Source organism: Micropterus salmoides, unplaced genomic scaffold (genome assembly GCF_014851395.1).
Source record: "Micropterus salmoides isolate LMB-PRFRI ecotype aquatic unplaced genomic scaffold, ASM1485139v1 Ms_hic_scaffold_19, whole genome shotgun sequence".
Taxonomy (NCBI): Eukaryota; Metazoa; Chordata; class Actinopteri; order Centrarchiformes; family Centrarchidae; genus Micropterus; species Micropterus salmoides.
This window is the reverse complement of record NW_024041039.1, coordinates 32,106,689-32,131,784: the sequence shown is the minus strand read 5'-3', so window position 1 is coordinate 32,131,784 and position 25,096 is coordinate 32,106,689. Positions and strand designations below refer to the sequence as shown.

At 39.7% G+C, this 25,096-nt stretch overlaps 1 protein-coding gene across 1 annotated transcript in view; it reads left to right on the top strand.

The window, feature by feature from the left end:
* LOC119910970 (glutamyl aminopeptidase) overlaps positions 1-25,096 on the top strand; it is a 54,799-nt gene that overhangs the window by 924 nt on the left and 28,779 nt on the right. Inside the window, exons 2-12 of the mRNA XM_038729842.1 lie at positions 2,463-2,604; positions 5,711-5,845; positions 5,990-6,110; positions 7,054-7,208; positions 11,637-11,750; positions 11,867-12,001; positions 12,158-12,223; positions 12,319-12,384; positions 15,891-16,051; positions 24,553-24,635; positions 24,750-24,886. Of these exons, the coding sequence (XP_038585770.1) occupies positions 2,463-2,604; positions 5,711-5,845; positions 5,990-6,110; positions 7,054-7,208; positions 11,637-11,750; positions 11,867-12,001; positions 12,158-12,223; positions 12,319-12,384; positions 15,891-16,051; positions 24,553-24,635; positions 24,750-24,886 (1,315 nt within the window). The remainder of the gene's footprint in view (positions 1-2,462; positions 2,605-5,710; positions 5,846-5,989; positions 6,111-7,053; positions 7,209-11,636; positions 11,751-11,866; positions 12,002-12,157; positions 12,224-12,318; positions 12,385-15,890; positions 16,052-24,552; positions 24,636-24,749; positions 24,887-25,096) is intronic.

Genomic DNA, 25,096 nt, shown 5'->3' with positions numbered 1-25,096 from the left:
TAAAGGAAATTCTGGTAACACTTATTATGACTCACCCTATTACTAGATGTTTAGAACATCTTATCATGCAGTTGTAAGCACCGTTTAAATTGTTTATTAAAGAAGTCATATTATGCTCATTTTCATGGTTCATGGTTTCATTTTTCTGGGAGATGGGAACTCCCTTTGGCGTGGACTTCGGGCTTTTTCACTTTGCAAACCTATTACATGCACAAAAAAAGATATATAACTCAATAAAGGAGAGGGAAAAATGCAAAAAGCATTATATGACCTCTTTAATGTATTTGGTAATCCATAACAGGTACTGAATGATAACATAACATAGTAATAATATATAATGATGTGTTTCCATGTGTTCTGAACACAGTAACATTTTGAAACCCACCGGGGAATTATTTGATGTATAAATAGTTAATAAGAGTTAAGTTAAATACAGTGTAAGGATTTGTTCATGTGTACAATACAATGATAACTAATAATACCATAACTTATACTATGTTAACAATTAATATTTAACTGTTCAAACAGAAGTCATGGATGCTTCAATGGAGGAGTTATAAGTGTTGACAGAGACATTTAAAATATCCTTTTATATGCTTCCGACTATATTAAAGCACTTTATAAGGTAATAGATAACATAATAGAGAGCAGAATTACCAAGGCAAACAGAAAAAAATAAAATACAGTCAAATTATTAAAATAATCTTTCGATCATTAAAAACTCATAAGCAACCAGTTGTCGGTGAAGGAGTGTTGCAATATTTTCTCTCTTACTGTATGTCTGGCAGCAGCCAGTACACTAGCTGCAGAGTAAATGAAAGTATAGTAGTCAAGCCTGGCAGAAGACTCAAAGCATGAGTGACCTGTTCATGAACTCCGCTAACATCACTTACAGTATCCAGTCAGATGTTGCATAGAATTCGTTTAGAATTTTTTATTGTGTACTGAATGATCTGTTGTACATCAAATTAATAGAAAACATTTCCACTTCAAGAACATAGTGTTTTGGTGTTTTCAAGGTTTGTTTAAGGGTCAAATCCCACTCTTTCCAAATGTTGTATCACTATCTATCTTTGGTCTCTTTCTGTATTTGATTAAATAAGGATAAAACAAAACCTCAGCAAACTCCAGCTACTATTATCAAAAGCCAAAATTAAAACGTCAGAGTCACATTAGCTCACCGGACAAAGCCAAGCAGTTGCTAACATTTTCTGTTGCAAAGTTGTTCAATGATGTATTGCTTTCCATATTACCACAGGTATTATGTAAAGAAAGGATGTAACGATAAAAGTAAATGTAGAATGATTTGTTTATACTAGCCTATAGTGATGTAATTAGCTAACGCTAATTAGCTCGGACCTGCCGCTGTTTGCTTCATAACATTTAATTTAGTTTTAATTTTAATTTTTTTTGTAGAGTCACATGTTTAATAATGGCTTTTGTGGAGCTTTTTCTTTCATCGTGGCTCTGTGTAGCTAGAGAGTACAGCTGCTCTAGAGTCAAAGTCGCATCAATTCCAATCTGACCGTCCAGACTAAGGCCGCATCTCAAAAAATCTGACCTGTCTCGGATTTGGATTACATATAAAAGTGGCCCAAAATTGAAAAGATCAGATTCCATGTGAATTGGGCTGTTCAAATATTAGATCTGAGTCACATTTGAGCAAAAAAATGGGATTTGGGTCACTTTTGCCTGCAGTCTGAACGCATCTTTAGACTGTGCGATACAGTGGAAGGCTCTAGGAAAAACTAGTAAGTAGCTCTTAATTTGGGATTATTCTGTAACACAATGAAATTCTTATTTAATCAAATAACACTCTTCAGCTACAAAAAGCTTGTAGTTCCTCCTTGCTGGAGAGCAGCTCGGCTCATCTTGGATTCAAGAAAGTTACAATGAATTCCAACAGTGACACATGTTTAGACTGCAGAGAAAAAATATCAGTCATAGAAACATTTCAAACCACTTCAGACACATAATCCACTTCAGCCAAATATGTTCCAAGCTGTCATTGTTTCATTGGCTACATACACTACCTCATACATACTGAGCATTTGGATTACGCTGCAAAAGTGTGTTGAAAAGTTTCTATGGAACTTTTAATATCTTTATGGCACCATGAAATCTGAAGTATACATAGCTTCAAGCCACCTCTCAAGTCTTTAGAGTGTTGGAGTATAAGTTTAAAGTTTAGATTTGGTACTTTTTGGTTATTTTAACAGTAACCGCTGCACTGATTGAGTCCATAGGGTTCACAGTGTTAGGTACCTAATGACAAAAAGATGCTTTTTAAGAAGTTCCTCAGGGATCGGGCTTGGTCAGGGGAAGTAACTGGTGCAAAATACCAGAGGTGGTCTCAATCAGAGATGACACTGCCATTGTTTGACTGTTGTATAAATATAAAAACCATTGGAAAAAGATGTAAAACACCTGGTCCAAAAATCTGTTCTTCATTTGATATCCAGAAAGATTGCTGCGACTGATCATGAGCCAACAGATGCTCGCAAGTCCTTTCCCTGCTTCGATGAACCCAACAAGAAGGCCACCTTCAAAATCTCCATCACTCATGATGCTAACTATGAAGCTCTGTCCAACATGCCGCCTGAGGTAGGACTCAAGTCAGCAATACAAAACATTATCATTTTAAATATATACAGTGGTGTGAAAAGTGTACAAGATAACACATGTAAACACAAAATGCATTTTTAAATGAAAAATGTTTTTTATTATTAAGGGGGGAACTAAACGTAATAACTGGTTGGGCCACCCTTAGCAGAAAGAACTTTTATTATTAAGGGAAAAAAATCCAAACCTACATTGCCCTGTGTGAAAGAAAGTGATTACCCCCCTGTTAAAACATAAATCATCTGTGGTTTATCACATCTTTGGAAAGCTGTGTTCAATTTCTCAAGCCACACCTAGGCCTGATTACTGTCATCCTACCCTGGATGGATGACGAAGCCACAGAGAGGGCAGGCAGAACGCTGACCCTTTTGGCTGACATCAGAACCACGAGCAAGGCGACCCTGGCCCGAAAAGAACTTCAGGTCCGCTGCCTACAAAGGCTTGGGTCAGGGCACATAAAACCAGCGCCAAATCCCACTGTGGAGCGCCATGCCTGAGAAGAGGCGGCTCTCGACCCCTGGGTGGTGTACACCACCTTCAGGGAGAGACCTAGACCCTCCAGACGCCGCCTCTCAGCGGCCAGACCCACAGATCCTCCTCTGCCACGCTGAACCTGAGCCAGATCTGGGCCACCAGATCGGGGTGGAGGTGCCACTCATCTGGGCAAGGGCCCCGCCTTGACATGATGTCCGCCTGTTAAGCAATATGCCAGGAATGTACTGGGCTCTGATGGAGAGCAGAAAACCCAGGTGAGACAGGTGTGCGACGAGCCTGGCTGTCTGCACCACTGTGTCGTCTCGGGACTGCACCAGCAGCAGCAGGTTGTCGATAAAACAGGACCCTGATGACCACCCGCAGCAGCGGCTCCAGAGTCATCTTGAAACACTTGGAGAAAGTGGCCAGGAAGTAACCAAACGGCAGGCGGTTGTACTGGTACTGGGCGCCCTGAAAGGAGAACCACAGCTGCAGATTAGCCACCTGGCTAACAGCAGCCTGCTCACACAGTGTGGGGAATGTGTGCAACGTGGACACATGTGGTCTCCCTGGTCGGCTGATCCAGGAGCAGACTGCATGTCAGCTACACGTTAGCTTCCTGTTAGCTTAACGTTAGCATCCTGTTAGCTCAACGTTTGCTTGCAACATAGCAATCAGACTCCCGCTTTTCCGGTAACAGCAGGTCAAGTGCTTCGTCCAGAGAGTGGGTGGCCCGCCACACATCCTTGTACTGAATGGCAAACCTATCCACCCAGCGCTGCTCTTCAGGGGAAAGAAGGACGCAGAACGGGCAGTGTGAGCTAGGAGTGAGCACTCAGTCAGCATGCTCTGGTCCGAGGCATGCCTCGCAGCAGGGATGGAGATCCCCTGGCATGATGTTGCCCATGTGGCAGACGCCACACACCCGTACGGATGTAGTGGCATCATTGGAAGACATTGTTCTTCTTGTTTCCCGGCTGTAAATCTTCTGTCATTAGACAAATCTTCTACTCTTTAGACAGCTCAATGCTGAAGAAAAATGGGTGCAGTTGGCTGTGTATGTATATAAGGTGCGGACGTGGGAGAGGTCCATGCTGTGGGTGGGTATAGACAAGCTTTCTCAGAACATCACACCTGGACTATTAGCACTTGCAACCCCAGGGGTGTGTGCTCAACCCACTGCTCTTCTCCCTCTTCACCAACGACTGCACCTCAGGAGACCCATCTGTCAAACTCCTGAAGTATGCTGATGACTCAACGATCATCGGGGACGCTGATGGTCGGCCTACAGACTCAGCATCATGGACTTCAGAAGGAGCCCTCCCACTCTGCCCCCTATCACCATACTCAACAGTCCTGTGTCTGCTGTGGAATCCTTCAGGTTTCTGGGATTCACTATATCTCAGGACCTAAAGTGGGAGCCCAACACTGACACCATCATTAAGAAGGCCCAGCAGAGGATGTACTTCCTGCACCAGCTCAGGAAGCTCAACCTGCCTAAGGAGCTGCTGATCCACTTTTACACAGCCATCATCCAGTCTGTCCTCTGCACCTCCATCACTGTCTGGTTTGGATCTGCCACCAAAAAGGACAGGAGCAGACTACAATGAACAGTCAAGTCTACAGAAAAAATCACTGGTGCCAACCTTCTCTCCACTGACAACTTATACATTTCCAGAGTCAGGAAACCGTCAGGAAACATCACTGCAGATCCATGTCACGCAACCTGTTCCAACTTCTCCCCTCTGGTAGGCGCTACAGAGCACTGTACCCCAAAACCAACAGACTGAGGAACAGTTTCTTCCCACAAGCCATCACTCTGATGAACAGCTGATTTCTGCCTCACAGTTTGGGGAACAATTTCTGTGCAATAAACTCTAAATCAGCCACCTGTTTACTGGTTACCACTTATTATTATTTATTCATCATTCTCTATTTCAGAGCTGTTCATACTGTTGATATTGTCATTTTGTATATTGTATATACTGTATACCACCTACCTCAAGTACATAACACCTGCACATAATACCAGCATCCTTTGCACTATGCTCCATCACACTGTGTACATGTTTATGTGACATGTATATGTATATATGTGTTCTCTATACTGTAGCCTGTGTGTGATTTTATTATTGTATTATTATTGTATTATTGTATAAGTAAGCATATCGTGAGCAATGTACAATCCTGAGTCAAATTCCTCATATGTGTACACATTAGGGATGGTGATCGTTAATTTTAATTAATATTGATTCCCTTTTTGAGACTGCTTAACAATCCTATTCTTTATCGATACTTTACTATTATTTAGTGATGGTTATTTGGTAAGACCAGACCCAAGGGGTATGAGGTAGATCCCCATCCCTAGTACACAGATTATTTTAATTAATAAACATCAAAATGAAAACCTCAGCTGGTGTCTTCTTCCCAGTTTGCTGTAGGTAGAGCAGTATAATTTCTCAAACTTTCCCACAGTGAAGGGAAAAAAACAAAGAAAGAGGAAGTCAGGTTTGGAGGGAACACTTTGAATACTAAACGAAGAGGAATCAATCTTTCTGCCCCTGTCCGAGTGACATCTACATTAACCCATTAGACTTTTCCTCTGCCTCTCCAGAGTGCCCCTCAAGAACTGCCTAGCAATAAAAAGAAGACCTCCTTCGAGAAGTCGATTCCAATGAGTACCTATTTGGTATGTTTTGCTGTGCACCAGTTCAGCTATGAGGAGAGAATTTCTGCCCGAGGAATTCCTGTGAGTTTACCATCATGTATCACTATCAGTGCCATCAATTTTCAAGAATTTGTGAAAAGATTTGAAATGAACTATTAGATTTGTACTGTCAGACACATAATAATACATGCACATGTGTGTGTTTTGTCTTCCTCTACTTTACAGTTGAGAATCTACGCCCAGCCAAGTCAGTTAGGAACCGCAGTATATGCAGCCAACACAACCAAGGTCATCTTTGATTACTTTGAGGAGTATTTCAACATGACGTACTCCATCTCAAAACTGGGTACGTTTGGACAAACTCTTTCACTACACAGTAAGCAGGGAACTGATTGGCATACTAACCAAACCTGATTACATAATATACATACTGGTGTTCCACCTTAGTGATCACAAGGAGAAATCTAAAACCCCCTGCAGTTGCAGTGCAGTTTTATTTCAAGCATTTTTTCTTTTTTTGTGATTCTATTATTTAATCATACAGTATTTCCCCTCCAAAAGAAAACTATCCCCACCCTCCCCCCACCCTCCCCCCACCCACAGGATTTCCACATTATGTCACCTCTAGCTACAACAGTCGAAACCACCAGAGTTGGTCAGAACACCACCCCACAACTGGGCCCAGCTGGCCAATGATTTACAGTTGCACCTTAGTACATGCAATAGAATCAACTACAATGGTAAGACTAACATGTTTTGCACTGTTACCTTTGCAAAGACTGAGGGGAACTGCAAAGGTGAAAACAACTCAGAATCTTAAATGAACTAAAAGTAAAGTGGTTAAAAGAGCCATTATCCAATCCGATGGAAGACAGTGGGCATCATGGAAATAACAAATGTTAGGAAATCTGTAAGTGAGAAATTCAGCACAGTGTTTTGGAAGTACTCATAGGGTGTTTAGCAGACATACCTCCTCAACAGTCACATTAGAGGAAATAAACATGCCTTTATGTGAACAGTAAACTTCATAGCAATCTATCCAGCAAATTTTCATGTCTTGTGTAAAACAGGGACAAGTAATTGTGGTGGTAGAGGAAAGACCAGGTGGTTACCTAAAACAGGTTTTTGAATGCTATTTAATAAAATGAGGAATTCTCTGAGGATGAAGCACGTTCATTCCAACTTTGATGGCAAGATAAAACCTCGCTGTCTCACAAGAATGACTAAGGCAATCATGCAATAAAACCTGATAAACGGTTACTTCAGGGGACTCTGTGTTTTTGATCCAGATAAGATTGCCATCCCTGACTTTGGTACTGGTGCCATGGAGAACTGGGGCCTCATCACCTACCGAGAGACCAATCTGCTGTACGATGAGAACCAGTCATCTTCCTACAACAAGCAGCGAGTGGCCAGTGTTATCGCCCACGAGCTTGTTCACCAGGTAACAAAATCTAGTTACTTATTACTTACTCTGCTCATTTCATTTGTGTATTTTATTCATGTGGCACATGTGGCATCCAAGACTATTAGGGGTGTGACGAGATTTCTTGCCACTAGATTTCGGAAATCACAAGTGTTTCAGTTACTTTCCTATTCACATGCAACATGCAGTCCCACACTGTGTCAAACAGTCTGAAGGGGATTTTACCAGTGGAGGAATAATGTGATCAAGTAAAATTATGAATTCTTAGTAAATGATGACGTGGAACATGAGCAGAAAACCCTCTGAAACACTGGAGCTATTAAAGTCCAGGTGTTTCTAAATGAATGAATGAAAGAATTGAAGTGAAAAGGTGTCACATGCACAACTTACTTACTACTTGCTTACTCAAACAAAGACACAAAAGAGGAAAGAAAACTAAACCATGCCTGCATGTATGCAGCAGGGATGATATTAAGTGAAAAAAGTTGATCTACAGGAGAAATAGATCTGAAAGAAACACAGAAGCCTGAGAGCTGCACTGCATTTTATTCAGTTATATTTTTAGATTTTAAATTTCACCTGCCACCTGAATTTTGTGTTTGCCTTTACATGAATAAAAATATTTCCAGCATATATTGGTGCACAAAAAAATCACCAGATAGTATACCAATTATTCAAATAATTTAGCTTTGAAGATTTCTTAAAAATAGTGTCATAAGCTTGTCTCGTCTCGGTCTCATGGAGCTGATCTCGTGTTTCGTCTCGTGGGTTATGATGGCAACATTGTCACACCCCTAAAGACTACATACACTATCATGCAGGACTTTTTGCACTTTGTGGTGTTGCATATATCTGAAACATGAAGGCAGAGGTGGAAAATAATTCTGTAACTTTACTCAAGTACTAGACTTTATTAGTATTACTGAGTATTGTATTCAAGCTATTTATCAACAACAACAACAATTAAAGCTGCAAGCAGCGTTGGGCGGGCCCTCGCACGTGTAGCGCGTCGGGGTGTGAGGCGGGGAGGAGTTTGTTAAAGTACGGAGTGTGTAAATCATCCATCCACATAAAATTCAAAATGGCCGACTTCCTGTTGGGTTTAGGGCATCGCTCCAAGAGGCTTTTTGGTACGTCTGGACATGATACGTGTGCCACAGAAATTTCATACATGTAGGTGAAACGTGCGGCGGGGGCTGCTTTGTTAAAGGTCACTTCCTGTTGCCAGCAGGTGGCGCTATGACTGTGGGTGAATGTGTTCAGGGCGGGACTCTCATCCTACATGTACAGTTTGGTGCCCATTGACGAAAACTCGCAAATAGCACAACTTTTCATCTTCAATGCCTTTAGAAGGCACAGCAGAAATTTGAGGTCGGTCAAAATAAATCCCTAGGAGGAGTTTGTTAAATTACAAAGTGTGTAAATCACCAAAAATGACCATTAAATACAAAATGTATTTATTTATTTCAATATTATTATTATTATTATTAAAGATGTGTGACAGAAAAGGATTTGAAATTTGAAATTTATGCCATCTATCCAATTAAGCATAGCATAATATAACTGACAATAAAGTTGAATTAAATTGAATAGAGGTAGTGAACAATTAGACAGCCATGGCAGTGAGATTGGAGTAAAAAATAAAATGTTTCCCAAAACCAGAGTTCCATCAGACATCCCACTACATACATTTAAATGCCTTTCATCTTGCAGAGACAAAATAGTTGTAGATATAGTACTATTGGAAGAGACCTGAGCCTATGTGCTCAAACAGAACTAGCATTCATACACCATGGAACAGCCATTGGGGGCAGTTCGGGGTTCAGTGTCTTGCCCAAGGACACTTCGAGCCTGTGGGCAACCCACTGTACCTCCTGAACCACAGTCGCACCTATGTATCTGTTTTATATCTGGTGTCTGTGATAAAATCAGGGGGCACAACTTTATGTATGAGCACAGTTTTATCCCAGTGTCACAATTCAAGTACATATGATGGAAAAACACTTATATCAGGTAAGATCCCTAAATTTTGGGTAATGGTATGAAGGCTTTTATTTTTATTTCAGACATTGGTAGAAAAATGTATTATTGAAAACAAAAGAGTCCAGAGTTCAGAATTGTAAACATCTATTATGTGCTAAACATCTATTATGTGCTATTGTTCAAGCTTTTTACAATACACAATCCGGGAACATTTCTTTCCAGCTATTTTACTCTGGGAGATAAGAGGCCTTGAGTCAGTCAATAAAGTTTTATGAAAGAGTTACAGGAATGAGGGATCAGTATTGGTTCATTTTGAATATGATGATGTACAAAGTCTTCCAGGTGGGAAGCTTTTATGAGGTCCTCTGCTTACATGTACTGAACAAGAGCAAACCCCTAACCTTTACTGTACACAGTGAATGCAAGAAAATGGTTCGGGTCCTCAGTCACAAGCTTTATCCTATCTGGTTTGTGATAATTTGAAGTTTTTCTATTCAGTCCAATTAAATACCTGTATTCATCAGCAGGGCATTAAAACATGCTCATTTATTTGGCAATATACACTAGGGCTGGCCCAAATGTAATTGTGACACAGTGTCACAATTCAAGTAGATATGATTATATATATATTAGATATATTATATCAGGTAAGCTTCTTAATCTTTTGGCAATGGTATGATGGCTTTTATCTTTATTTCATTTACTGGTGGAAAGATGTATTATTGAAAACAAAAGAGTTCAGAGTTCGGAATTGTAAATATATCTTTTAAGTGCTATTGGTCAAGCTTTTTACAATACACAATCCGGGAAAAATTATTTTTACAAGATATCAGCTATTTTACTCTGGGAGATAAGAGGCCTTGAGGTAGAGTTTTATGACCTCTAAAGATTTACAGGAATGAGGGATCAGTAGTGGTTCATTTTGAAAATGATGATGTACAAAGTCTTCTAGGTGGTAAGCTTTTATGGGGCCTCTGCTTATATGTGACTGAACAACAGCAAAACCAGAACCTTTATAGTACACAATGAAATACTGTATACACTATGCAAGGGTGGATTACCAAAGTGGGCAAATGGTAATTTTTACCAAAGTGGTTTGAGGTAATTTGATGTTTTTATCTACAGTCCAATTAAATGACTGTTCATCAGCAGGGCATTAAAACATGCTCATTTATTTGGCAACATGCACAATATAAGCTGAAAGAACCCTGTCTTGAAGATGGTACCTATGTCCTAATCTAGTTGTAATAGCATTATTATATACATAGTGAATTTAGCTGGATGTACATCTGCAGAGCATTAGTCCCATCAATACAGAGTCATGTGATACTCACCACTCTGCCATCTTAATTTCTCTTTTCTAGCAAAAAGAGACAGTAAAACAGCCATGACTTCCATTTCCTTTAATCACTGAACTCACTGTGCCTATATATGGGACAGGCTTTTAATTCTTTTTCCACAAAACCCTTGCTCATCAAAGATGGGAAATATGCTACTATCAAAATGATAGTATGAATATAACTTAATTACTTACTTAATAAACATTAGGATAAACCACTTTTATTCTTTTGATTGGTGGACCCTTACTGACTAAAGGACACATATTTGGACTAAGTAAGAGGTTTTATTCATCCAAATAACTTCGAGAAACCTAGAGTCAGTAAAAAGGGACTCTTTTTGAAGTTTACGTATGTTTCAAATTAAAAGCCTTCTTCAGGACACAAGTCTTTATTCACATTTCTCGCTATAGGTTTTCCAAGAGCTGGTTGTTGTTTTGTGTGTTTTGTTTTTATAGTCATTTTTTCTGTTGTAAATTTCTGTATCCACTTGAAGTGAATACTGTATTTTGTAAAAACAATTTTAAAAAGTAAAAAAAAAATATGATTCAGACCAGCAGGTTTGGTTTGCTAATATACACTTTGCTATGTTTTGTCTGGGCTGAACAGGTGTCATTGTGTTGAGTGCTGAAATCCAGAACATCTCTCTCTGAGAGAGTCATTTTAGTAGATTTCTCCCCCTGGCTGGAGGAGTTACAAGTTCAAGTCCAAGGATAGCAATGTTTGGCTTCATGGTAATGCTTGGCTATGTCATTTTCCATATTCTCTGTGTGAATAGCTGTTTTATGATCTGAGATTTGTTTTTTGAGTGCTCTCTTTGTTTGTCCAGCATACAGTATGTTTGTCCACAGGGGCATGTAGTGCAAGTTATGACTTCTGTGACATGTTTTCATTTTGATGGTCTTACATTGAAGTTCACGCTGGCCTGCACCTCACTGTGTGTGCTTCTCATGGTTCAGACACTATCAGAGTGAAACATTTTTACCCAAGGGGACGCCTAGCAGGTTAAATTGTCCCTGTAACTTTCATATATTTTTAATTATAAATTTAATTTGAGCATAAACCCCTTGAGATGTTATTTCCTTTGTTCAGATCCTCAAAACTCATATCACTTGTCTTTTGCCAGTGGTTTGGGAACATTGTGACTATGGATTGGTGGGATGACCTCTGGCTTAATGAGGGCTTTGCCAGTTTCTTCGAGTACATCGGTGTGGAGAAAGCTGAACCAAGCTGGGGCATGGTGAGTTCTCCTTTAAAGGCACAACAAAGATTCAACAACCTATTAGTCCCATTGACCACTCATTTTGAGGCCTTCAGTACTCTGAAACTTGCCTTGTGTCCTCCTGTGGTACACAGCGAGACGTCATGCTCATCAGTGATGTGTTTCCTGTCATGGTGGACGACGCTCTCCTCTCCTCTCACCCGATCATTGTGAATGTGTCGACACCAGCAGAGATTACCTCTGTGTTTGATGGTATCTCATACAGCAAGGTACTGCTTTTACTATGTGGGGTTTTCCACAATCTAAGGTTCAGAAAAAAACTCAGATGGGAACAATGACATATCGGTTACATTACCAACAAGATACTAACAATTTATCATGCAATAAAACACTATTTGTAATGAAAATTATCCAACTTTACCCAGGGAGCATCCCTTCTCAGGATGCTGGAGGACTGGATGGGTAAAGACATGTTCAGAGACGGCTGTCGAGTAAGTCAGAAACCACTGCAGCTTCATGACAGATATTTAACAATTTCTGTTCCAGCAACTCACTGATGAAAGCCTTTTTTTCTTTCTTTCACCAGATGTACTTGAAAGACTACTACTTCAAAAACGCCAAAACGGCCAACTACTGGGCATCTCTCGCGAATGTATGTTTACTCAGTATTTTGGGAAACAATGCTAATTTGCTTTCTTGCTTTCTACGAAAGTAAGATGAGAAGATAGATATCGTGTCATGTCTGTGTGTTAAGTACAGAGCTGGAGTCAGGATGTGGTTAGCCTAGTTTAGCATGGAGAAGCAGTTAGCTGTCCAAAATTCCAAAATACAAACACTTCTAAGAAACGAAGGGAAGTTTATGGACGCAGGTTTTGGTTCCTACGGTGATCTCTAAGTTGTAATTAGCATAATATTCAGAGCTACAGTGACATCGACCTGACCACAGAATTTGAGTTTGTTTGTCTTACTGCTTTGTTGTTTCCTCAACCAGTTTGTCAATTCCAAGTCCCATAGCTGGCAGTCCGGTCGGTTGCGTTCACGGCCTTTTGGTGAGGCTTGGTCCATTATTCGTTTGAAATACTTTACAGACTTTTGGCTGATGAAGTAGTGAAAGTTAATTTGAATGAGATATGGTTTTTGGTTGGTTCTTAAACAAATCAAAAAAATCAATAAGATAACTAGTCTGGGGAAATTTCATCCCAGTTAAAGAAAGGCCTTAGAAATAGGCGAGTCAAATCTCCTGTGTAGGGAGTGGACAAGAAGAATGGACAAGATGGACAGATTTCTGTGTTTTTAAGAACCTTTCATTTAAAGGTTAAAGTGGGAAACGTCTCTTTGCACATGTTTAATGGTTTGTGTTTTCACAATATCATCACTGTTCTCAAATATCATAAACAGTTATACAATCCTATAATTCCAAGCATTAAAAGAGCAAAGGCATACAGGCAAACATATCATTGTTAACTGATCTTAAAATCAATCTGTAAATTCCTGTTACAGTTGAACAACACAATTCATAGTAATCATATCAGGTGAATGAACAGACTAACTAAACAAGTTCCAAGACAATACATATTCTGATTTCTAAACAGTTCTTAATGGGAAAAAATAAGAAGGTTGGTGAAATACAACATCAGGTTAAATTAGGGCTGGGCAAAATGGCCAAAAACATTTTCATTATAAAAACATTTCATTATCTTGATATATATAAATCATTATATCTTTCAATTTTAAAGGCTGATTTTCGCTCCTAGGTGAAAGGTTGAAGAAATCAGATGGTTAATTGCAGGGTTAAGCTTTTCTTTATGGTCAGAAACACAGTGGATCACTTCTGAGGTCAAATCTGAGGTATTCAAAACGATTGATGAAATCTTTTTTCAACAAAGATGATTAGTAAAGCTCAGTCCCTTTTCCTAAACAAAATAAATATTTTAGTGGAAACATTAAGTGCAAATTTGTTAGTGATTCAAATGAATTAAATAAAATATTTATAGACAATATATTGAACATTTGTTATGTTCTTATTGAGGAAAATTAAATTGCGATTATTATTGTTTTATTGCCCAGGCCTGGGTTAGATACTAAACTGTTCTGTCTGTAGTGAATACAGACAGAACATTTCCTAGTTAAGCCTTAATTGGGAGGCTTTACTATCCAGCAGTTATATGTAATGTCTAATCTGCTAAACTAAATCTAAGAGAACACTTACTTAGCACTAAGGAAAGGGCAGAAGATTAAACTGAACAGGTAAAGCACACAGGTTAATAGTGCGTGTAACACAAAAAGATAAGTTATGTCCTGATACACCTCTTTTCTTCTGGAAATCTGGAATTAAATTCTTATGGTGTGTATGGCATTTTTCATCCAATCCTTCGAGTACAATTATAAAAAAGGTATCAGACAAAACAGGGTGATATTTTGCACAATATTATTTAAACATTTGCAGTTTGGTTATCATAGATTTTAAGACTGCAGAATGGGGTGGTCTTTCTCCATACTCAGGCACAATGCTGTAGAGTTTATGACCGCGTCTGCTGTCTAATCAGTTTAACAACCTGATGTGAAGAGAGAACAAAAGATCTCTTTCTATGATCTGTGCCTGTGTTCATGTATAGATCTATTTTGAAGGCCTTAGTTTATGGCCATCTTTGGCCATTTCAAGGTCCTGATATTCCTAGTTCAGGGAGTGGTTAGGTTCCTGGACAGGGTTAAATTGTCACCTTAATAGTCTTGAGGTAAAGTCAGTTATTTTAACACCACAGGAAATTGATTATCTGGTTGATAACTGTGACAATGAAGAAACTGGCTGTGAGTTGGTACTTGTATTTTTGAACTTTGGACAGAGCCAGACAAGCTCCGCACTTTAAACACAGACATGAGATTAGATAAGATTAGTTTAGATTCAACTTTATTGTCATTGCACAAGTACAAAATGCAGTTTAGCATCTAATTAGAAGTGCAAGTAATGTGCATATTTTAAAGGTAATATAATAATGCAGTGAGGGGTAGATATGACTTTTCTAAAATATGTACAGTATGAACAGTGTGAAATGAATATACTATACAGTAGGAGCATGTACAGCAGTTACAGTAGGCAGTGCTGTAAAACAGTAATGGGGGTAGGAGGTCAGCAAGGTGACAGCTGAATGAAAGAAGGTACGCCTGAGCCTGTGACAGGTTAAAGATTTCAGTCAGGACCTCAGTCTGCTGCCCAGCGCAAGGCCCTGACCATGCATCTGGGGATGTCATCAGGGCTTGCAGCCTTACGTGCATTGATGACCTGATCTGAACATCTCACTTTAAGAAAGAAAACAAATAAGTGTATTTACCAAGATGGTGAAATATTGATTTAAAGGCATAATGAGTAGAATTTTCCTAAAAATCAATGTACTGTAGACTCATACAAAAATCATCCCTCTTAATCATCACTTACGACCCACTAGCAGTGTGTAAATACATCTGTATCTGCAGAGGTGCTGCCCTCCGCCTGTATTTCCTTATCGTCTTATTAATTTGGTAACACACATGCAGGGCAGACACAGGCGACAGGATTAAGCCTGGCTTTGGCTGCATTAACAGAAAATCTGACAATTTGGCTCGTTCCCGTAGGGTTGTGCTGAGGTGTGTGGTGTTTATTTTTGTTTGAGAGCGTGACATGAAACAATAAATTATTTCTCTGATTCACAGCATTATTTTTGCCATGGCTGAAAGATGAAGCCAACGCTGAAGTTCCAGAAATACTTACTCGAATGAAAACTTGGGGCTGGCTCAACATTAGAGCAGAAATAACAGCCTGCTACAAAAAATGTCTCTATAGTTAATTTCCTTGTTTATGAGGATGATTTTTTATAGAACTCATCCATTTAAATTATATTAAGCCTTGAAGTTCTGAATGATTGAGGGCTAGCTGCTTTGACTTCATTCACCCCGCCACAGATCCACTTACTCTCGCTAACGCTGTTCCCTCTCTTCGGTCACCCTCTAGCTCTCTCAACCACTGCTGCTCTCTCTCTCTCTCTCCTTGAGCGGGGGAAGGAGATTGGGGGGGCAAAGTTGAATCGTGTGTTTACAAACAGCAACCAACAAATGCTAATCACACCTTTAAGCTTTGTCTGTGAAGTTCTTTGAACAGTAGAAGATTTCTCCTCTCTGCTGCAGGTGAGCGGCTTGCCGGTTGCAGAGGTAATGGATACATGGACCAAACAGATGGGTTATCCGGTGCTGGACTTGACTGTCACAGAGGCATATACCAAACTGAGCCAAAAGCGTTTCCTCCTGGATCCTAAAGCTGATGCCAACCTCCCTCCTTCACTTCTTGGGTCAGTGATACAAAAGCGTGCTTTAACGTTTTAAATCCTCAGAGCTTTCTAAACTAGATAAGGATGGTATCGTCCAAGATTGCAAATTTGCATCTGAAATATTGACATACTGATACTCTTTGTAAAACTCTTTGTAGAGAGAGAGAGACCATGCAATAGCCCAACACAAATTCCACATAGAGATGTAAAACAATAGTAATGCAACAGATATCAATGAAAATGAAAAATAGTACTAATGGTACTACTAATTTTCTGCGGAGATGCGGAGAGCTGGAAGTTGCGAGAGCAAGCGAGAGGAAGCTGAAAGTTAAGAGAGTTAACACCCAAGACCATGGGTCCTGATTTTGTTTGTCACTCTTGGGGTGTGTCAAACTGTGGTCTTTGTTCCTCAAGGTTTCTGTGTTTTAAACTTTAATCTAAAGTAATGTCTTAAAGTCTATTTGTGTGTGTTTTAATCATGTATCTTTCTACAATATCAACACATTTCTTTAAATGCCATTAACAGTTATACAGTTCTTAATTTCTAAGCATTAGATACAGTAAAGGAAAGGAAGAGCTAAAGGTTACGATTAGAATTGTTACAGTTAAAGGTTCAGTGTGTTTTAGTGACATCTAGTGGTGAGGGTTACCCCCCCCCCCCCCCCCCCCCCCCCCCCTATCCAAGTGAGTAGTGTAGTTACAGTGCCTGTGACAGGACAAAAGATGTCGTCTATGAGATAGTAGAGTTGCCAGTCAAGAAATTGGGATGGATGGATGGTTGGATGGATGGATAGATAGATAGATAGATATTTAGAAATTATATGTACTTAATTATTCAGTAAAACTATATGTTATGTGCTACATGATGTTGATGTCAATTAATTTTACACACTGAACCTTTAAATGACACATTTTATACTAATCATAGCAGATAACTGAACAGTCTAATTAAATAAGTTCCAAGACAATATTGATGCTTAAATATTCTTAATAAGAAAATATAAGAAAGTAGTTGAAACATGACATCAGGGGGGTTCCGGTGACATCACCATGCAGAATGGCAGCCTTAAACAAAGGTTCCTCTGGGAGAATCCTTAAACTGTCAAACATATCATTTCTCAACAATACGTGGCAATGGGAAAGAAGAATGGGAAAAAGGGACGGAAAGAAAAACAGTGCAATTGAAGAACCTGTAGATGAAGGGAATGCAGATAACAGCTCACTTACACAGGCACAAGATGGCGAAGAAGGGAGATCTCGACGTGAGAATTTAAGGATTTACAATGTTCCTGAGGGAGCTGAGGGGTCGTCTATGGTGGTGTTTGTGGAAAAGTTACTACGGGACATGTTGGATATCCCCTCGACAACGGAGCTGTACATTGAGAGAGCACACCAGGAGGTTGCACCTAGACCTCCCGAGAACTGGGTAAACAAGCCATGAGGGTTAAAGCGGAGCAAGATCCGCTTCCAGACTCCTGGTTCTAAACTAGGAGTATTACTAGGAGAGGACGGGACACGGCAGTACCAGGTGGAGGAGGTGACTACAGATATGAAGGATAGAGGGCTGCCTCTTAACGTGACAGTACAGAGAGCTCAGCTACTGTAGACTTTCCTTGTAGCTCAACCCAGGGTCGTCTACTAGAGACCCCAGCTTTGGAATCACACTTTTATTTAACTGTTTTTGCTTTGTTTTTCCTGCGAGTAGATCTAATAAGTTCTATTTGGTTCATTTTGAAAATATACTGTCATTCAAATACATATGGTTGGTGACAAAGTAAAGTTTATTTCTTTTAATATCAATGGGCTGTTGAATCCAATCAAATGCAGTAAAATTCTGTCTAAAATGAGAAGAAGAAGAAGAAGAAGAAGCCCATGTAGGGCAGGAAACCCATTTAAAACGTAGTGAGCATGCCAAACTGAAGAGAATGGGATTTACTAACATTTTCTTCCTTGTATAAATCAGGACACAGGAGAGGAGTTGCTATTCTCATCTCAAGAAAGCTAAATTCTGAAAAGGTATTCAAAGTGGGAGGGCAGATCTATTTTAGTTAGGGGGAATATAGAGGGTAATTCCGGTACTCTATTAATTGTATATGCACCACCAAGAAGTGATATAAGCTTCTTCCAGAAACTCAGAAGCATCATGGTAACTGAAACAGAAGGACTTCTGATCTGTGGAGGAGAATTAAACATACACCTGCAACCAAAGCTAGAGAAAAACACATGATAGAAAGTCTTCACATAAGAAAGTCAATGCACTTTTTGAGGAAGTTGGTCTCATTGACATATGGCTGGACCTATTCCATAACAAAATGGACTATAATCATTACTCTGAACCCCACTCTGTACATACAAGAATAGACTACTTCATAACATTTGGAAAAGACAAAGACAAAATCAGCACCTGTGAAACTGGACGATAGATTTAAGAGACTGTGCAATTATATATTTTATCTGTTGATTTTAACTTACGACCAAAGAATTAAATTCTAAATTCAAGTCTACTCAAGGATCTCTGTTTTATGAAACAAATTAAAAAAGAAATAAATCTTTATATCATAAGTTCAATGATAATGGAGACCATGGCGACCTGTCAGTCAGGCCGACTCGTACCCACGGCACTGTGTAAATTCAATCAGCGCTGTTGAAAAAGCTTATTAGTACTTGGCTGTTCACTTTCTCTGGTGAGTACATTTAGTTTTAAGACTATTGTTAACTAGACAAAATTATCATCCCTGTTAAAATGACCGTTAACGTGAATTACAGATGCACCTAGCTAATCAAGCTAGCTAGCTCCGCCAACTTGTTACTTCCGGGCACTTCCTGGTTGCAAAAAACTCAACATGGCGGCGCCCTTTCAGCCAAACTCGAGGTTTCAAAACGGCAGTCCACAAACCAACGTGTGATGTCACGATGACTACATCCATTTATTTATTGTTTATTTGAATAGGGACAGATACAAAAAATATAGGTTATTACATAAAAAATAATCCGATGCCTGTATCACAGTGTTTATAGCCGTGGCTAATTCGCAACACCTGTCCCTAGAAGGGCTTTTAACAGTTAAGATAATGAAAGAGTAAAAATTTACAGTGAATACAATAAAATGTCCAGAAACCAGTTAGCACCAATAAAAGTTAGTGTAGTAAATAAACACATTCACTCGAGCTCACACACACACACACACACACACACAGATATACATTTCATATGGCATGATTACACTGCTGCTGCTGTATGAGCTAGGCTTTTTTTTGTTTTTTGAAGGTGGACAGTTTAATTAAAGTCTTTATATTTGTAGGAAGACAGTTCCACAGATTGGCTCCTTTCACAGAAAAAACATTTTGGGCAAAAGATGTTTTACGAAATGGAACTTTACAGACTCCACATGCAGCAGCTCTTGTTGATCACAAATTTACAAAGTGGCTCAGGTGCAAGTCCTGCCAAACATTTAAAAAACACCTTTATATGTCTAAGATTAACAAAATTAACAAAGTTTAAGATTTTATGTTTACTTAAATGTAACAGTGATGGAATCGAATGGGCTTTTTATCTAACATCTTTAGGGCACGGTCATACCAAACAGTGGTGCAGTACGACAGGAGCGACAGGATCATAGTGTTCAGAAAGACATAACCACATTCAAGCTCCTGATCATTCTGAAACAGTTCATACTGGCCTTAATTTTTCTTGAGATGTTTTTGATATGACTTTTAAAGTTTAGCTGAGAATCTAAAATCCCTCCTAAGTATTTTTCTTGTTCTACCTGATCGATGAGTTAGCCATTCATTTTGATGTTAAGGTCATTTTTTGTCCGAGTTCTTTTGATAGAAAAACACATAGATTTAGTTTTCTTCAGATTAAATGTTAAACAGGATTTGTTTAGCCAACTAAACACTTTCTCAAGACTTTTGGTCAGTGTACTGCTCGTTCACATACAGGCTGAAGAGAATAGGCCCCAGTATGGTTCCCTGAGGGATTCCGGTCTTAATTTTACATGATCAACTACACATTGTTCTCGGCCCTGTAAGTATGACTCAAACCATGATAATGCCTGGTGTGACATGTTAAAGGATGACAGTTTTGATATAAGATGGCTATGGTTTACTGTATCGAATACAGTCTATGATGTCAACATAGGCTACACTGTTTACTAGTTTAACTGGTTAAAACTATAAATTGTAACAACATGGTTTTGGAATGCTCTAATCCTGTAATTCACCATTAGAACTTTCAGGAGGTCACATCGTATCTTTTAAAAGACATACATACATAATTTAATACTATTAAAACTCAAACAAACATGATTGTATTTTTCCAAAGGATATACATATTTTTCTGATCAAATAATCATCACATTAATCGTATATCAACCATGGTGTGTATGGACTGTTTAATTCTATTGTTCTGGGGGTCCCTTTGTGCTGTCATCATTGCAACTTAGCAACTTCGCAAAAGTCTTACTTCTTATCTGTATCTTGTGCAGTTTAGCAGTTCAATACTTTTAATCTGTCTTGTTTTTCCAAAAACTACTTGCCACAATGACTCTGCAAATAATAGTACATAACACATACACAAAGAAAACGTAGAACGAATACCAGAGGGAATAATGAATTCAACTTTTCTGCAGTCTCTTTTCATTCAACTTACACTGTAAATTTCCAGCTAAACTGAGGCTTTTAGAAGATCCTTTTCTCTCTCTCTCTCTCTCGCCTGTCATTCACCGGTCTTTTACGTGCATTACTGCTGCCGACAGCTGCATGCACGTCGCGGAACAACTTGGCACAACACCGTGAAACTGCTTCAGCAAGCATTCCTCCACTGCCACTGCACACACACACACACACGCTACGCCTGCACATGCGCACTGACGATCCAGGGTTAGGGTTACAATTTTGGATTTATTCACGCACTTCAAAAACTGTGAAAGATTGTGAGATTCACAGTCGAATTAGGCTCCGCCCATCGAAGCATCGAATCTTCGACTATTCAGGGTCAGCCCTAGTAAACAAGAAGCACCCTTTTCTTTGATCTGTGCCTGTGTGTGTGTTGAAGATCCAGTTTGGAAGCCTTACAGATTTTGCAGACTCAACAACTTTCAGCATCGGCTGTGGCTGTGCTGTTCATAGTACACAACTTGCCTTCTTGTGACTGGAGTCTTGAAGTCTTTGTGGGTCACACTCTACTCTGTCACCCGACGCTGGTATCCAAACCACATATTGGGGTGGGGCGGCTGTGGCTCAGGAGGTAGAGCGGGTTGGCCGTTAATCGGAAGGTCGGCGGTTCAATCCCTGGCTCCCCCTGGTTGTGTGTCGAAGTGTCCTTGGACAAGATACTGAACCCCGAATTGCCCCTGGCAGCTATTCCGCCAGTGTATGAATGTGTGTGAATGTTAGTTTCCGTTTGTGTGACTGGTGAATGCAGGTGTAGTGTAAAAGCGCTTTGAGTGGTCGATACGATTAAAAAGGCGCTATACAAATACGGAGCATTTACATTTACATATTGTCAAGAAAATGTGAAACGGGAAATGACGCGAACCTAGCCATGAAACACCTGTTGTTTGTTATTATAAATTATAGCAATTATAAAGGCAAAGAATATGGGTGAAAGAATGGACTAGCACATGAAGGTAGCAGGGATCGTCTGAGCTACAGAGAGGAGGGGAGTAAAAAGTGTTTTGCAGAGAAAAAGTAGCTGCCTGTTCTGCCAGGTGCCTGCTTTCATTGGCTGTATGTGGATGTCGAGTCTGCAGAGTCTTTACATTTTAGACAGAGAAGATGGATGGTTTGAAAGAGGTGTCAAGGAAGCCATCTACACCAGGGTCGAGAAGCCGTCATTGAACAGAGGAGGGGGTCTACGCCACCACTTATCCCCCACTTACAATGCTGTCCTTTCATCACTTCCCAGGAAACTCAACAAACGTAACCTATTGGCCTCAGGTGAAGATACCAACGATGGTCGTTCAGTCTTGGCCACAGGTAGTCTTAACGACTGTAACGACTGTCGTCACAGCAACAAGGAACACTAACGAACCTGCGGTATCGATGACCCGGGCCAACGACCCCACTGAGGTTAAATAGCTGAGTTTCCCTGCCAGTCAGTCAGAACTGAAGAAGTCCTTTGGACGAGGGACGAAACGTCTTCCAGTTTCTTCAACCAAGTCCAGTTGCCCTTGATTTTAACCTTCGTGGGAGTCTTCGAGTCTTTAGCATGCTAGATATCTGGCTGGCATCAGCGATGTGTCAGAAATGTGTCAGGGAGCCGTTTTGATGTGTCTTTGAGTAGTTCACACGACTGCTGATTGATCGCTGATTTACCTGATCACAGTCCGACGCTCACCGAGCTCTCCAACCGGCAAATCAGGCTAAAAATCGTGTTGTGTGAGCTCTGCTTTAGTTTATGGCATCTGTCCAGCTACATGTCCTGACGTCCTACTTCAGGGAGAGGTTACATATCTGGACATAGAGTCAGTTATCTTAGGGCGTACTTGCACTAGGCCCAGTTGCCTTGTACCATGCCCGAGCACGATTGTCCCCCCTCCCCACTTCCCCGCTGGCCTCTGCTCACACTGCCCCTAACGATCCCAGCAGGAGCACGTTTATGTCATCACTCAGTCTGTGTTTCCTATACATTGCCACAGTATCAATGCCGACCGCCACATATTGATATGTGAGTTTTTTACTAGGCTTTTTTTACTATCAAAATCCTAGTTGATTGCAGAGCAGCAACTTGTCTGTCTGTCTGTCTCTCTCTCATGAACACCATGGCACAAATCTGTCCAACACAACTGTCAATGTCGGAGACCGACAGTTATTAGCATGTAAGGATCCTAGCTAATAAGGAAAGCTATGTTATTATAGATCACAGCTGGGTTGTCAAGGTAAGCACGCTGTACATAGCTGGAAGTCAATATCATCTGTCATTCTGTGCACTCTCACTGCACTCTTGGGAAAAAAAAGCACTCTCTCTCTCACAGCACAGTGGAGTTTGTGTATGGTTAGTGATCACACTAGATATGCACCGTGCCAGAGTTCAGCTTAAACATGCCCGGGCCCACCTCTTCAAGTGGCACACTGCATGGAGCGATCACACTGGTCAAACGAACCATACTTTGGGGGAGATGGTGATTTACCTGGTCGTTTACTTTGCAACCAGCATTCAGGGTGGAAACAAAGTTTTTGATGTGGCAGGCTTCGTTCAAACCCTCTCCTCTTTTGGGGTGTTTGGGGCCTGGAGTCAGGCCGCCTGCTTGACGAAACAAAGGAGAGATGGCTAAAAAAAACATAGTTCATTATGTAAGGTCTTTATACACCACTGAAAACATAGTTCTGGATATTATATTGCACTTCTGTCAATAGATCCTCAGAAATATTACACACTGGACCTTTAAGACAACGTCACAGTGGAGTTTTAGGTGGGGATCTCTCTAGTAGAAGCGCAAAGAAGCATGTAAGACTGTCTCCTGGTCTCAACTGTGGGTTGTCATACATTTGATTCACTAATAAACCCGGTCAGATTTCTAGATATGAGCCCCTCCTTCCAAAATGGGATAAATGCTGTCTTTCCTAATCAGACCAGGTCTTCCCCACAAAGTCAGCCAGTAATCTACAATAATTTCGGTCAATTTGTTCTTGTTTCCACAAGCTTAATGTTAAAGGCATCTGGGAAAGTATTACAGTTAATATGAAAAATATAAATATTGCAAATTTATGCCATTGATACTACATTTATTTATTAATTTACCAGGGACAATGCATATTAATCAACATTGCGGTTTATACTTCAATGTAGATATAGATGTAGAAGCTAATTTTCATTTGTAGTACCTGGGCTGGTTGTAAAAATTTAGTGACTAATATGATTTTTAAGCAAATCATATATCACATATCAAGTATTGCAAGAAAAATACATAACATAAATGACAAAAGTTAAGAAGTCTGTAAAAGCATTAAGATTATGTAAACTGCTGAAGAGGTGGCTGTAAAGTGGCTGTATAAATTGTGATGTTGTCACAAAGGTATGGAAACATTTTTAAAGTTAAATTCTGATCTTCATTAGTTCACATTAGGACAAATTGGTGTGCATGTTTCAACACTAGTAACAGGAAGCTTCATGTCAGCACTATTAAGCTAGCAGTGTTAACAGTTAACAGTCCCAGTGTATGTTGTCATAGTAAGCAGCAGGGATGTACAATAAGAGTTGGTGGTAAGCAGGCACTAATAAGGAACATTGGCGTCTTCTCTTCTAATAAACTTTGACCGAGATGGTCCTCCATTGGCCAATTGTGAGTTTAGAGGTTTAACTGGAGGCTCACGCTGCAAAGCATTTAGCACCTAATAAGTAAGATATTGTTCTCGGAGTTGGTGAAAACCAAAGCGGAGATAAAAGGTGATTATAAGTTCAGCTTTAGGAATCAAATGAAAATGTATTTTTAAAGACTAAGCCCTAAACTAATTGAACTGTATTGTATATCTGTAGGTTTTTAATGCCAATACATTAATAACAATGTGTTTCTGTTACAGGTACAAGTGGACAATTCCAGTCAAATGGCAATCTGTGAAAAGCAACAAGAATATGTTGGCAATGTTTGACAAGAGCAGCGATGGTAGTATTTTTGTTGATAAAGATATTCACAGGGTTTTTATTTTATAGCAGAAATTGAGTGATCCAGCCAAAATGTTACACAAATAATACTTACCATAACTGTGTTGATTTCCAGAGCATGTCATCAGTAACTACTCACTCTCAGTGGATGGGCTGCTGAAGGTTAACAATGATCACATTGGATTCTACAGAGTCAACTATGACAACCACATGTGGGACGCTATTAGTCAACAACTTCAAAACAACCACTCTGTAAAGTTGTCCACAGTGATATACACACACACACACTGTACACACTGCTTAGCAATTTTAGTTGTGATTGTGACACCAAAATCTAAGGCTGTACTAAATGTCATTCTTTTTACATTCAAAGCTTCTATTGAATGAATGAAGCTTACATGCATGATACAACCTGATATGGTTTTTATTTTATTTTTATTCAATCCATATTGAACGTACATG